The following is a 15743-nucleotide window of genomic DNA, read 5'->3' on the forward strand; positions in this document are numbered from 1 at the left end:
TCCCCTAGTTAACTCATCATTAGTTATTCTTTCAGTTCATTTTGCTCCTGCAAAGTTTTTGGTCTAAGATAATGTTGAAAAATATATTTTTAAAAATTGATACTGAGATTTTTTTAGATATTGCTGTAAACCTTGCTTGATAAAAGCCCCTGTGAATAGACTGCTACGGGATCTTAGCGATCCAGGTACCAGTGCTTCCAGCAGGTCAGACTCTTCCTCGGGATCCTGATGCTGCTGGTCTCCTTCATGACAGTCACTTTTTGAGGATCCCACTTCTACCACCCCTGCTAGACAAGAACTTTGTGCACAGGTGGATGATGAAGCCTCACACTAACTAGGATCTTGAGGAGAGGGAGCCTGGGCAACTTCCCTTTTTTCCTGTAGCTCGACCTTGTGGTCCAATTTTCTCTTCAGAGATGGCCTTTGGGGTCTATGAAGTCCATGATTGGGACCATTTTAAATATCAAAGCAAATATTAGTTGTCTTTATATACAATATAAAAAATAAAAGTTTTCTGCGCTTCTTGCTGCAGACAGAGCCTTGAAAATGGAAACCAATTTCTAGAGTTGAAAGTTTACCGCTAGTATTTCCTGACGTTCTTGAGGAGTTCACAGTTCCCACATGGTCACTTGGAGAGGGCCTTTGCGATTGATGAAATCAACAGGAACAGTTCCTTGCTTTTTGAACCCGTTCATGGCTGGGGAGAAGTGGGGGTTAGGCTGCAACTGATGCTGCTAGAACACCCAAGGCTCCCTCCTGTCTGCTTGTCAGCTGCTTGTAGTTGGCACCCCTTTCCAGAGCAGTCAGCATGGCGTGCAGCTCAGCTCAGCTCAAACATTGATTCTCGTTGTGTCCTTGGCCAAGACACTTTTAAAATTTTGATCTGTTTCCTCAGTACTTAACTACATTACTATGATGTGGTGACCATTGTTTATAGACTGTAATGCCTATAATTAACTCACTTGTGGTTTCACCACTTGTACTCATTAGTCACATTCCAAATTTATGGCAATGCAACAAGCGTGTATTCTCTGTGTATAATATGGGAAGAAACTTGAAGAGCTAATGAAATACAGCTGAGAGCAAAGCTGACAGATGAGACTACAGAGGGAAAAGGGGACAGATAAGAGACGAAAGGGTAAAGAGAAAATGTTACATGGAAGAGGAGAGAAAGGAACTGAACAACAGAGAATTGGGTGCTACTATGCGAGACACTAAAGAAAGAAGAGTATAGACTCGAAAGAAAACAATAAACAGAACTGAGAAAAGAGAATTGTATTTAGACTGATAGATTAAAATGGAGAATGAATGGAGAGAAAAGGGGATATAGAAATGTCAGAGAATAAGCAGGAAAAGAGACAACCTTTAGAAAATTTGATTCATATTCTTTTAATTGTTTTATTACACTTCTCTGAAATCCTCGTAGTTCTGAGTTTGGGGCAGAGCCATGTACTTTTGAGTACTTGCATTATATTAATAGTGATGGCTTCTCTGGAAAATCAAATAACTGAAGAATATAGTGAAGGAGAAAAACAGAAAACTCTCCAAGATTCCCACAATTGCTTTTCATTCTAGAAGATTGGGGTGGGACATAAACATAAACGTTGACTCTTATGTACAGACCCAGCAGTATTTGTGTCACTGTTGATTGGTGGTTTTAGTTTAAACATGGGTGTTATCTGTTTTTTAAATAATATTTTGGGGCTTAAACAACCTGACAGAGAGTCCCTTTAACCAAATCATAAACAATACATATATAAACAAAAGTAATTTCAACCACTGGTGTATACCAGGTATTTCGTGGTTCTAAGCTACTTATGCCAATTAGAATGCACCATTTCTTAATGACAGTTTATCTTTGTGACACCATCTGTGCTACTATAATTAATATTGTTTTAACCTCTTCATTTTAAATCTTCATAGTTTAATAAAAGTTATGCATAAAAGTTATACTAAACATATTGTGATTGGGGGAAAGAAAAGCATTCAGCATAAAAGATAAGTATCTAATCAAATTAGCTAGTTTAAGTGTTTAGAAAAATAAAATTCAAAAACATTTAGGAAAAGTTCTGTCTTGATATGCATGTGTAACTCCTGTTGACTTCAGTGAAAGTTTGTGTGCATGTCTGGGGACAGAATTTGACCTTGAGACTGGAGTTTAGCAATGAGAGGGTCACTTAATGCACCATTTTATTTTTAGCCTTCTTCTATTATGCTGTATGTTACCTAACTTAAACTGTTTGGATTTTTTTCTCCCCATCTGTGATACTACTGAACAAATGCAGTTCTGGTCCAGATTCTGCTCTTTTACTACTATGCAGTCCCATTAACATCCACTGAGTTGGATGGGTTGCACATTTTGGCCCAGTGTCCTCATTTTTGTCTGTCTGGAGTAGGCAATTTTTGCTTAAAATTTTGATGTAAGTATCCATATATCTTCTCAAGTAATTGGCTTGGGAAATGACATACCAAACCAAAATTAGCTTCTGTTAATGTCAAAAAAACCTTGCAGGTTTTGGTAGCACAAGTGTTGCAATCATAGACAAAAGACTAGCTTCTTCTCTCATGTCAATTTAACTCCATTGGTATCAGTGGAGGTCTTTTGATTTCCATTGGTGTCAGTGAATGGAGAGTCACACCCAAGGAGTTCATACTTTATATTTTGTGTAAAATTCTGTTAGGCATAGTCACGAACAAAAACTTTTGGTCAAATTCTGCCCTCCAAAGCACAGATTTAACTCTCATTTCAGTTCACCTTTTAAAAATTGCCCTGTTAAATTGGTGAAACAATTATTAAACACAAGAAAGTACTCGTGGACACATTCAGTGGGACTAGAAATAATTACTGAAAATAAAAAATTAGACATGCAGCTGAATAAGAATCTTCCTATGTAACCATTCACTTTGCAATATTCTGTTGCCTTACTTCTTATGACAGAACAGTCTTATGCATTGTTCTGAGGAGGTAAAAGGAGAGAACTCGGTGGTGATGTCCTAGCTGTTATCTGTTTGTTGTTGTATTAACTTTGTTACTGAGGGAGTAAACTTTGACTTTAACATGAGCAGCATAAATTAGGTTGTTGTTTTTGCAGTAACAGCTCACAAAATCACTTCTTTAGCATATAGAGTGGGAGCCTAATGGTTTAATGACATTGTTGCTCAGCCTGTGAGTGCTGGGTTACTGTTCAACATTTCACAAGTAACTGAATGTAGTAAAGTTCTGTTTAGAACAGTGATAGGCAACCTATGGCACGTGTGCCGAAGGCGGCACGCAAGCTGATTTTTCAGTGGCACTCACACTGCCCTGGTCCTGGCCACCGGTCCGGGGGCTCTGCATTTTAATTTAATTTTAAATGAAGCTTCTTAAACATTTTAAAAATCTTATTTACTTTACATACAACAATAGTTTAGTTCTATATTATAGACTTATAGAAAGAGACCTTCTAAAAACGTTAAAATGTATTACTGGCACGCGAAACCTTAAATGAGAGTGAATGACTGACTCGGCACATCACTTCTGAAAGGTTGCTGACCCCTGGTTTAGAAACCAGCAGAAGTGCAGTAGTAATAAGCTCTAAATATAAAATTTACATTTCATACAAACACAACATCTGAAATGTAGTAGAATTTTTGCAAGGAATAAAAAGTTATAAATGCACAAGTTAGTCAATGCACATTTCAGGTAATATAATCTATTTATAGTTTTTGCTGACTAAAATTAAAATGTTCAGGTAAATTCACGAAGGATGTTGCTAAATTGGATAGGGTTCAGAGAGGAGCTATGAGAATGATTAAAGGATTAGAAAACCTGCCTTATCGTGATACTCAATAAGCTCAGTGTATTACCTTCTCTTTGTTAAACTAAAGGGGTGACTTGATTACATTTATCAGTACCTACATGAGCAGCAAATATTTGATGTGGGCTCTTCAATCTAGCAGGTAAAGGTATAACATGATCCAGTGGCAGGAAGTTGAAGGTAGACGAATTCAGAGTGGAAATAAGGCATATGTTTTTAACTCTGAGGTTAATTCACCATGGGAACAATTTACCAAAGGCCATAGTGGATTCTCCATCGCTGGACAATTTTAAACCAAGATTAGATGTTTTTCTAAAAGATCTGCTCTAGGAATTATTTGGGGGAAGTTCAATAGCCAGTGTTATACAGAAGGTCAGACTAGATGAACACAATGGTCCCTTCTGGCCTTGGAATCTATGAATCAATGGAAATTTTTAAAAACTGGGTGAAATATTTTATTTTAAAACTTCATAGTGTGCTTTCAGTGACTGTTATGAACATCCTTTGTAATACTTCCTCTCTAAAGGGAAGGTGGTGGTTTGATTCAAATACCCCTAGTAGGTCCAGAACTACAATGTGTTTTTTTTTTTTTAACTTAACAGAAAATGTCTTAACCTCCGTAGACCAGACAAGCAGCCATTCTTCTTAGAAATGCTTAGTCAGTATTATGAGGAAAAACAGAGTAAATTACATTGAAATAGAGTTCAGTGACACAAAATACCCATGTTTTGTACATTACTGAACATTAACTAACTTATCATGTAGGGAAGCTAGGAACAGTATAAGATTTGCCACTGCTTTTCTGTCCTCCGCCATCAAATGTCAATCAAAGACTTGAAGAGCTCTGTGTAAGCTCGAAAGCGTGTCTCTTTTGCCAACAGAAGTTGGTCCAATAAAAGATATTACCTCACCCCCTTGTCTCTGTAATCAAAGTTTAGGCAAGGGAAGAAAAGAACAAGGGAAATGGGTAATTAGACGTGTACCCTAAATTTACTTCTGCCCCATTTCTTTTATGAACATAATTGTTTGCACAATCTTTTCTGTGGCACCTAATTTGACTAAGTTTAACCTTTCCCTGCTGCTTAATTTAATTAAGCTATATTGCTTCCATAGTGTGAGTTGTGTCACTGTGATAGCAATGGTGTGTGAAATTCTTCTCTTTTCTCACTTTAGATGTGTGTGGAAAACTCGTGATCTAAAAACTGCCAAGACACATGACAAATTGCAAATAAGGATAAAACTTGGGGAAACTACTGCTATATAAAGTTGGTCTTGAAATCTAAAAGTGCAAATTTGTATCAAAGTAGTGTTATAGCTGGAAATGACTTTTCAGTCTTTACAGGGACCTCCAAAAGTGTTCATTTTGTAATCACTTAATAAAAACTTCTAATTGCTGTGATTCCCTGGTTTTGTTTTAATAGCACTTTTAAAACAAGTCACTAAAAAAATCTCACTTAAAACAATTTGCCATGTATTTACCATTTGACTTTTGTGGTGCACCACATTTCCATGCTATGTATCATAATACTGTGCATTATATTAGGGCTGCTGAGCATGAAATGTGTAATTTCAACCATGTTGGTTGGCATTACATAAGAATTGGTTTTGACAGGCTTAAGGGCTTCTCACAATAAGAGGCAGTCTGAGCAGCATTGACGTATTCCATTATGTGAATCTTGCGTAAGGACCACAGCTGCTTTAGCAGAGAGAAAGTTGGATGTACTCTCTTGTTTATAGGAACATTCTAAATCTTATTCCAGGTTTTGACTCTGATGAAGATCTTGGGCCGGTCTGTCATCATACATCGTTTCTAGGTGATGGTTTGGGGTTGATTGTTGGCTTTTATCTTTAGTAAACCTTCCTTTCTGTTTCAAGTGTTTGCACGTTTGCATGGTAATGCAAGCTTTGGGCCTGCGGGGGAGGAGAGGGAGAGGGGAAGGCATGTCATGGCCAGAGTCAAGAGAAAGCTGCAGGCATGAAATTTGGATGGAAATCAGTTAAATCAATCTCCACAGAATATGGATTTTCCATAGCAAACAATTTAAATCATGATGAATCATTTACTTTTATTCTGTGCAGTGATGTTCTGCATGGCATATTTTTCATAAATGATGATGTGTGGTATATTTTGGCAGCTACACTGAATGTCCACTGATAATTATATTGGTCATTGGGAGACAGGTTAAGTTCCAAGCACATTGGGTATGTATGCTGGTGGCCCTAGTGTAGTATTATTGGTACTTGAAGGTGCTTTCACCAAATAAAAGCTACTTTTTATACATAAATATGAAAAAATAAGTGCATAATAATAGCACTTGTATACTGCTTTTCAAGTATATAGATAACCAGCAGCTTACACAATGTGTTTGAGATCAGAATAATAAAAATGGAACTGTGCAAATTTCTGTGGAATTTGATGCTTAGCTCAATGGAAAATGCAAATGTTTTCCATGAATTGGTATTGTCACTGGTCATGGCCCCTGTTTCTCAGGTCTTCTGTGGATTTCAGCGAGACCAATTTACTGTTCAAATTAGCATTAACTAGTCAAAACTAATCTATCACTCTGCTGATATTTGCAAACCAGATGTTGACACAGGTGTTGGAAACAGCAACTAACTGGAACAAATTGTTTGTCTGCTGATTGTCCTCAAATCTGTCATGTAGAAATCTACTTCCCAGGTTCTAACCAGGTCCAAATAATTAATTGTACATCAGCCTTTGATTTTTTTAATTTGGATATGAAATCACCTTTAGAAATAGCTTTACATTAGCTTTGTTTTTGCCATTACAGATCAGAGAGTGGCATCTTTTTGCACCCTGAATGATATGCAGCAAGCTCCAGGTTTGGAGGGTACTCAAGAGTTACCTTTGGATGAAGAGCCAACAAATGGAAAAGATTTCATTGATGCTACTGGGTATGTAAGATTTAGAGCACTTTTATTATGAAGCAGATGACAATCATTTCCTCTTAATATGGTGTATTACGTGTTCTGAATAACTTCTGAAATTACATGACGTTCTTAACAAAACCTAACTTTCTTTACTTTTCCATGCCAAGAAAATAATTTATTCTAACTACAGGAGGTACTTATTCAAGGAACAGGTGTTAAAATGCCCAAATTATCATAATACTAAAATTTAGACTCCCTTGTAAATATTGGAGAAAATACTTTTTACAACTATGGCATTCCCAAAAGTTTAGGAGTTCAACTGAGATTCAGAGTTACCATATTTTATAAGCCAGTATCTTTGAAGAACTGGCAGAGAGGTAAGATATTGGAGGGAATTATTCTGGTTTAACCCACTGCTTTCTGGAAATTAAGAAAAATTTTTGCAGCTCCTTAACTTGTGACTTGTCCATGGTAAATTGTCAAGTTTGTAGATCATGACAAGCCAAACAATGAGCTTGTTTAGTATAATCGTTGCCCTGAGGGATAAAAGTCCAGAGGAAACTTGCATGCAATGCTGAGCTAGCGCATTGAATCACTGGACAAATACTTCTTCCTACCCTCTTGGCCTGCCATAACAACAACATCTCTCTGTGCAATGCTATGAAGTCTTGAAGAAGAATTATAAGAGATTAAACTGCAATGGCAGATAGAGCTATTCTTGGGTTTTTTTTGTTTGTTTGTTTGTTTTTTTAAATCGACTTCTTTACGAAAGTCACAATACCAAGTATTTTGTACACACCATACCAGAAATACTGCTCATTTGAAGTTAATGGGAGTGACTGAGTGCCCAGCATTTTTGAAAATTAGGGGCTTACTTTTCTTACAACTTGTACCTACAAATGACTTTCGGTGCCTAACTTCAGGCACCTTTTGTTGTGTTGGGCATAGTGTTTTAAAATACAGTCAGAGATACTGGACTACAGTTCTGAAGCAAGAATTGGATTCCACAGCTACAAAGTCATCCAATGTGTAGCTTCCTGGTTACTAGGAGGAGATCAGATGAAGCCCAATCTTGGTCATGTTCAGGTGTACGTGCAAGGTCTACCTCTGTAATGGCTTTTACCGAGTCATTGCAACTTTCCAGGACCAAGCAACAATTTGGAATACTGAAGGAGAAATAGTAGAAGGCAAGAAGGACTCATACACAGCAGGAACTAAAGAGGCTGTGAGAAATTGGCCCTTCAAGGAACACACAATGCCATCTGTAACTGTTTTATGGTGCATAGATTGCACGGTGATACTTGCCTTAGAAAACAAGATAAGTATGTAAACGGACATATGTTCAGATACATATTCTTCCATACCTGCTTCTTCAAACATTTCCATGCAATATCAACGCTCAAGTAATTTATATGAATTTGGGATGTACTCTGGAAAATTTTAGATCCATTAATAAAATGCTGTCAGCATGGGACAGACCTAATCCTGTTCTTTCGTATTTCATTCTAATAAAATGGGTAATGCCACCCATTTTCCTTAGACCAGCACATAGGTCCTTCTTATCCTTTGAAATGTCTATTAGCATGAATATACAAAGGAATATATATGAAATTTTATTCAGCATCTTTTGAAACTACTGACTTTCAGGATGAGCAGAACGTATTCAGCTTACTGTTTGCTGTTTTTGATTATCACCAAGGGCAAAATAAAACAGAATAGAAAGAAAATGATTCCAATATGAAAGGAGGTTGCAGTGTTCTATACTATGTTGCAGGCCTGTCAGTGAACAGACACCTTTTCTTGGCTCTTGCTGAGAAAACAGTCAGAAAACTTTAAAGCTCATCAGCACGCAGTGAACTTCCTAAGGATCATCAGTGGCTATAACAGTTTGCCAGGGTCTGATGTCCCTTTTTAAAAAGAGAAGTCATTAAATAAGACTGCTTTTAAATATCTCAGATGTGGTCCTGAGCTTCATTTGAAGAGAGTCTCTGGCAAGCCGTGATTTTAAAAAAAAAGTATTATAGGGTTGAGGGGGAGCTTCTGCTTCTGCCTTAGGAAGATTGTCCGTGCATAGGAAAGTGATTCAGCACTTCCACTGCCTTGGGAGGCTAATTAATGGGAACTCAAGGGCTGCCAGGACTAGGAATACTTAGGCACCACTGATGGTCACGTCTGCAGAACCCTCCGCCTTTGTGGAAGAGGAATTTAGGTAGCCTTGTTGGTTGGAGATTTTAGGCAGCAGAGGTTGTATTAGAACTTAAAGCTGGATCCCCTTTGCTATACCTATAGACCAATTATGCTTCTGAATTTTTTGAAGCCAGGAGACAGGTCAGCACATCAGGCTGGAGCATTCTGTCTCCAAAGCTCTGGAGTTGCTTCAGCATTAGCAAGAGAAGCTCCAGTTACGGAGTATTCACTTCCTCTTAGAAGAAATTGCTCTGAGCAATTAAGTGACATTATTTTTATTTGTTTGCTTATTTATTATTTTCTATTTGTTGGATTACTGTAACATCTAAGAGCCCTAGTCATAGACCAGGACCCCATTGTGTAAGCAAGTGCCACACACACACACACACACACACACACACGGCACTTCCACTAGGCGACCCTAGGCGGTCGCCTAGGGCTGCAGGATTTTGGGGGTGGCATTTTGCTGCCCTCGGCAGAAATTCGGTGGCGGGGCAGTCCTTCTGTTCCGGGTCTTCGACGGAAATTCGGTGGCGGGTCCTTCACTTGCTCCGGGACCCGCCGTCAAAGTGCCCCGAAGACACGGAGCAGAAGGACCCCCACCGCCGAATGCTCAGAGGAGCGCTGCCGCCTAGGGCAGCAAAAACCCTGGCGCCGCTCCTGCACACACACACAGATGGTCTCTGCCTCAAATAGGCATTGTAGTTGCCTTGTGAGGTATACTGATATAAAGACAATTACTAAAGCAAATCCTCTTTGTTCTGTAGTTGTATACAGTACTGTTTCAGCAGTCAAAAGCAGCCAAACATTGATGCTGAATAAATGACGTTTGTGCACCTCACCGAAGCTGGGTCTCTGCTCCATCCACATCCTTCCTATCAAGTTTAAGTACACTGTGGAAAGCGCATAGACAGCCAGGAAGTTGGGAGGTCTGCAGCTACAAAACACTGCTGCAGTAGGGGCTTTGCACCTAAGGACTTTCGGGTGGGCAATAGCTGGGATAGGTGCCTGCCTGCAGACCACTTCTAATCTTGGCCAGAAAAAAGTGCTTTGCTCTAGAGAAGACAAGGCAATCGCCTCCTCCAACAAGCATCTCTCTGGAGACCTCTGAACCTTAAAAGATTCATGGAACTGGCCTCCCCGGGTATCAGGCCTCCCTGGGCCACCAGTGCTCTTGTAATGCAGACCTTGAAAGATCAGCCTGAAGCATTCTCAAGTGGTTTTAAAAATATTTATCTGAATACATTGTGTAAAGTTTTCCTTCTATCAAATTCATCAAAAGGAAATCCAGTCCCTTCTAGCAAAGAATGTCAGATCCTACTGACCCACTATACACGCTGCTTTAAAGATAAAGGGCTTGCTTCCAAGCACCTCCTAATTTCTTCCCAAAGAATTCCACTGAAATCTGTCATTTTACCCTATCCACATTACCATATTAACAGGCCCTTCTCTAAAACCTTGGTGTGAGAATGACCCCTGGGACTTTAGTCATCTTTAAACAAAGTGCTCAAAGACTATGCAGCTTATTGTTTCCTCTTTAATATCAAATACAATTGGCTCCCTTGTTTCCAAGAGTACCATGTCTAAATGGCTCTCTACACATTTCATTGCTATGGCTTTGCAGATCTGCAACTTTGACTGAATATGCCTTTACATTGCATCCGAGAGGTTTCTGCTTCTGCAGCCAACCCCTGCTCAATTTCCATCTAGGAGACTTGCAGGGTAGCCATGTGACGTTTTCTGCTTGAAATTAGTATCTAACGTGGGGTAGAATCTGGTCTTCAGATTACCATTCACTACCTTATCTCCCTTCAAAGTTGAGTTCTGAAATCTTTTGTTACAATCCACCCCCCCCCCCCCAAAAAAAAACACACTTTGCTTTGTTTATTTCTACCTTTCATTTGGATGGAATTGATCAGTGGGTGTTGTGTAACTCTTCACAGCAGGGATGGCGTACGGTGCCCCCAGCTGGAACAAGGGGCTTAAGTCTTCAGCATCATGGGAGTTCCCTGTCTGGTGACTTGGTACAAGAAAAGACAGCAGCTATGTGTCTTCAGAGAACAAATACAGGCAAACCTATAGCCCCTGCTTACAGATGAAGCAGAGAAATTGTAACTTTCTTAAGGCTACAAAGTACCCTAGTGCCTCACACCTAGTACAGTGTTTGGAGTCTAGACCAGTAGTCTCCAAACTTTTTTGATCGTGCACCCCCATCAGTAAAAATGTTTTGAGCAAGCACCCCCTGCAAAAAAAAAAAAAAAAAAAAAAAGCCGCTCAGACTCCCGCCTGACGAAGGGGGGGGGCGGGGAGCGTTCCCTCTGCCACACCCCCCCCCAAGGATCCTCTTGCACACCCTGCTTTGGAGAGCACTGTTCTAGACTACCACCTAGCTTCTATCCTCTCCACTAGGGAGTTGTGGGTTTCAAAAACAGGACGATTCAGCAATAGAATGTATCTGTTTTAAAATCTTTGATTTGTTTTGCTTTTCAACTTGAGGAGTGGGAAGGAAAGGGGGGCAACTTTAGTCTTTTTGCTTATTAGGGTGTCATTTTTAATTAGAACCAATTTTAGACAAATTAATCTATTTACGTGGCAAAGCATATTTCTTCTCAACGACTTTAAACTCCCCTCACCTCTTCCAGCCAGTGTGCATTAGGAATAACAAAAAGGCATGCAGGCATTCCATGTTCGGTGTTGTCAAACTTGTCCAATTTGCTAACTTGCATGAAGCAGCTGATTCAGCTTTGTATATTTCTTCAGCTTCTCTCATCTAGATGAAATAATTCACATTACGTCTAATTTAATCTGTGACTATGTATGTAACTGTCTCCCAAAGCATTCACTGTCATACATAGGACAACAGCTCTTCTCTGCATTTTCTCTGTCGTGCATTTGATTAACCTTTGGCTATATTTTGTACATTTGACCTTTAAAGACAAAATGTTAGTCTTCATTAAGTCACTGGTTTATCTTTTTACTTGAAATGGAACAATTGCAGACCAGAGAAGAGAACTAAAATAATCCTATCTGTCTATAGTCCTTGCTGTTGCAACTTGCTTTGTTACTAATGTTCCTTATCAGAAAGCAGCTTGTTAACCAGTGCACTCTTCGCATTATTTAGTTGAACGGTTAATTTACACTGTGAATACATGTGAGAGTAATATCTGAAGCATTTCCTTTTTAAAGTCATTTTTCATTTCTGCTTCATTAGTGTGAGATGCAGCAACGTATTTCAAACATCACAGTAGTGGGTTCGTGCTTGAGCAAGTCTATTGTTGCTTTTTCCAGCTGACATACCCAATTGGCCCTGGGTCAATTGTTTTTTGTGATGTGTCCCTATAAAAGTATGTTTTATTGACATTAAGGAAGGAAGTATTTTGAACTAACTCCAGAGTGAAGTTGTTGTTTATTTCGTAGGGAGCACACTCCATCTACTCTGACTGGAAAAGTAAACCAGCTGGAAGTGATCCTCCGGCAACTACAAACTGACCTCCGGAAGGTAAAAATCGCTTCATCAGGATTAAATGTCTCCATTGCTCTCCAATAGAAATTACTATACTTACATAGTACCTTTCATCCAAGGGTTTCAAAGAGCGGGTTAATGTGGTCAAAAAGAGGGCATTTAACCTTATATGGTGCACCTGGAGCAGGGCCGGCTCCAGCATTTCTGCCGCCCCACGCAAAAAAAAAAAAAAAAGCCGCGATCGGAGGCGGCAGTTCCTTCGCTCCTTGAGGGAGTGAGGGACCTGCTGCCCCTGAATTGCCGCAGGTGCTGCCCCTCTCCCTTGGCCACCCCAAGCACCTGCTTGTTAAGCTGGTGCCTGGAGCCGGCCCTGACCTGGAGGAGATTGAGAAGACCTATCTTCAGATCAAGAGCTGCTGTGGGAGAAGCTGGAATAGGATTATAAAGCCAGGAAATGAGGCCAGGAGGAGGCTGCAGGGAAGGAGCATGCAGTCACTCCCTAGAGGGAAAGTGGGTTGGTCATGAACAATGCGGAAGTCCAGGGGGAAATGAGCCCTGGGATCCTGCCCTGGACTATGGAGTCAGACAAGAGGGGTGAAGTAGACATGGAGAGCAGAGGATACTCCAGTGGTAAATCTAGATATAGGCCAGGAGATAGAGACATGGGGTAGGAAGGAGCCCAGGGAAACAGCAACAGAAACTGAGCAGACCTTCATTGTTAGTCATAGGGTCCCTGGGCTGGAACCCAGAGTTGTGGCCAGCCCCAGGTTCCTCTACTCACTACTGGGAAGTGGCAAAGTACCTAGAGGTGAAACAGAAGACGGTCTGAGACAACATCCGGACAACTTGTCTGGTGGGACTTTGATACCCTGGAATGGGAGACTGTATAGTGACTTGGCTAGAGGCCAAGTCAAAAAGATGGAGCACTTCAAGTCATGAGCAACCAATTATGGGGGCGCCATGTGGGGTGAAAGCCAATTCTCAGACCTAGCCAATAGGAGGCATACCTGCAGTGAATGCGACTGTTTACAATCCATGAGACACTATGCCAGGAGTATGATATTCAACTTGCAGATGAGTAAACCGAGGCACAGAATGGTTTGTGGCATGACTGGAATCACAGTGAGTTAGTGACAGAGCTGGAAACAGGAACTTGGCTGCCATGTCTGTTAAGCAATGGGCCACATATTGCTTTTAGTGATGAAATAAACCATTAGAGGGAAATGATTGAAGCCAAACATTTTGCATTAGCTTTGTATTTGTGAAATCAAAATCTTGTGACTTGAATTCTTCTGTATCACTTGTTAATCCTCTGATCTTGAATCTTTTCTTTGGGAAAACAGATTTGGGAGGTTTCACAATTTGTAAGTCCCTACTTTTAGGGATGAGTAGGATGACCAGATGTCCCAATTTTATAGGGACAGTCCTGATTTTTGGGTCTTTTTCTTATATAGGCTCCTATTACCCCCACCCCCTGTCCCGATTTTTCACACTTGCTGTCTGGTCACCCTAGGGATGAGTCTAATCTGAACTGTAAAATAACTTTTTTGTGCTCAAATCTTTGTTATACAGGAAGTGGGTTCTAGAATTCTCATACAGAAATTGCATTTAGTTTTCTTTTTTAGCCTGCTATGTGATCTTCTTCAGTACAACATTGCAGCAAATTTGGGGATTCAGCTTACAGTTCAATAGCTGTCAAAATGGATTAGGGAGCTAAAGTAAACAGAGCTCTGTGACTCGTTTTAGAAATAGGAGCAACAAAAATGTCATCCTGGCTACTCACGTTATTCAACTTATATTTTTTTATTAACCAGGAAAAACAAGACAAAGCTGTTCTCCAAGCTGAGGTCCAGCATTTGAGACAAGATAACATGAGACTTCAGGAGGAGTCTCAAACAGCAGCCGCTCAACTAAGAAAATTCACAGAATGGTTTTTCAATACCATAGACAAGAAATCCTAATGTCTAGGCCCCTGGAAAGCACTATTTGAACTGCGTAACAGCTGTATTTTTGAATTAGCGAAATATGATTTCATTGTGTTCACAATCCATTTTAGATGTTTCTGCTGTATTCTCTGTCCGCCTCTATTCACTTGAACAAGACTGAGGGCCATGTGGATCTATCTTTGTATTCCTTTGAAGAAAGCAGAGAATAGCAGACATTTGTTTGTGTGAAGATGAATGTAAAATTCTTGGTGTCATTTTAGACATTTTTAGAAGATGCTCTGGGTTGGGGTTGCCTGAAGAGGAACGTTTTGGGTTTTATTTCCTGTATTTCAGGTCCTCTGGTGAAGATGTTTAAAGCAATTTACAGTAGCTTGGGCTTCAGTATTGTAAGATAAAAAGAATAATCAGACATATACCTTAATGTTTAAAAGGTGCTCTATTTTTTGTATGTACAGTAGTTTATTTCCACAGTCACATTGTCATAGCAATAAGAATGGAGGTATAGTGAATAGTCACAAAGCTGTGTTTATAAAACGTTAGCACTGATGTGTTTAACACTAGTTTGGATGCAGATACATTAGAGATTATTTATTTGCAGGAACAAATGGTGCCTGAATATAAACAGTGTTCTGATTTTCTAAAGATACACATGCCTTGTAAATGGCTCACTGGGTTAGCCCACTCCAACTTCAGATAATTTTGTATAGTTGATGTTCAGCTAAAACAGTTATACTGCTTAACTATTAAAATCATGTATGGTGTGAGCCAGCCAATCACTTGTACAATGCCAAATTCATTTCTCTGTACAGAAGCTTTGATCAAGTGTCTTGTATTTAACACCTTTATTTAAGCTTATTTAACCTTCAGTTGTTAATTTTATAAAGTTTTTGTTTTATCTGCACTATGGTGAAGACAGTTGGTTGCGAGCTGTAATATTTTTAGCTTGCTGAGACTGTACTGAGGAATTCTAGAAAATTCTAATGATTGGATGCTGCTAGTACACTATTTGTATGCTTTAACATTTTTAACTTTCATTTGAGATGAACATACATTTTGCTTTTTTAATAAACGTTAAAAATATAAACCTCAAAAAATATTTCAGTTTTTCATCATACAGTACACATCCAATTCCACTGTCCATAATTTAGGTTTCTGTTCAGTCCATTGTGAATGCCATGTGCATATATGTATTCAGCTATGATCTTACATTTATGTTCTGATCCTGAGAAAATCTAAGCATGCAGAGCTTCCATTCACTTCTCAGGATCAGGCCACGGAGTTGATGCCATTTTTGGTGTGATCTGATCTATACCTGACAGGTATCTATTCTGTTCAGGGAACAAAAACTATCCAGCTACTTATGTGTATTGACCTATCACTATACCAAGGAGAAGTATAGAAAAATCACTCAAAAGGCATCAAGTATTTTGAAAATTTATCTTAATGCCAGATAGCCTG

The 15743-nt window shown here is 39.4% G+C and overlaps 1 protein-coding gene across 8 annotated transcripts in view; it reads left to right on the forward strand.

Annotated features, from left to right (window-relative positions):
• Positions 1-15369, forward strand: part of SIPA1L2 (signal induced proliferation associated 1 like 2) — a 147997-nt gene extending 132628 nt beyond the window's left edge. For 6 of the 8 annotated variants that reach the window (XM_034765105.1, XM_034765106.1, XM_034765107.1 and 3 more), the window contains 4 exons: positions 5558-5611; positions 6590-6713; positions 12294-12375; positions 14154-15369. In XM_034765105.1, the coding sequence (XP_034620996.1) occupies positions 5558-5611; positions 6590-6713; positions 12294-12375; positions 14154-14300 (407 nt within the window). In that variant the 3' untranslated portion in view covers positions 14301-15369. The remainder of the gene's footprint in view (positions 1-5557; positions 5612-6589; positions 6714-12293; positions 12376-14153) is intronic. The other 2 variants (XM_034765108.1, XM_034765112.1) reach the window with 1 other exon arrangement.
• Positions 15370-15743: the final 374 nt, after the last annotated feature.

The sequence above is a fragment of the Trachemys scripta genome, chromosome 3, assembly GCF_013100865.1.
Source record: "Trachemys scripta elegans isolate TJP31775 chromosome 3, CAS_Tse_1.0, whole genome shotgun sequence".
NCBI lineage: Eukaryota > Metazoa > Chordata > Testudines > Emydidae > Trachemys > Trachemys scripta.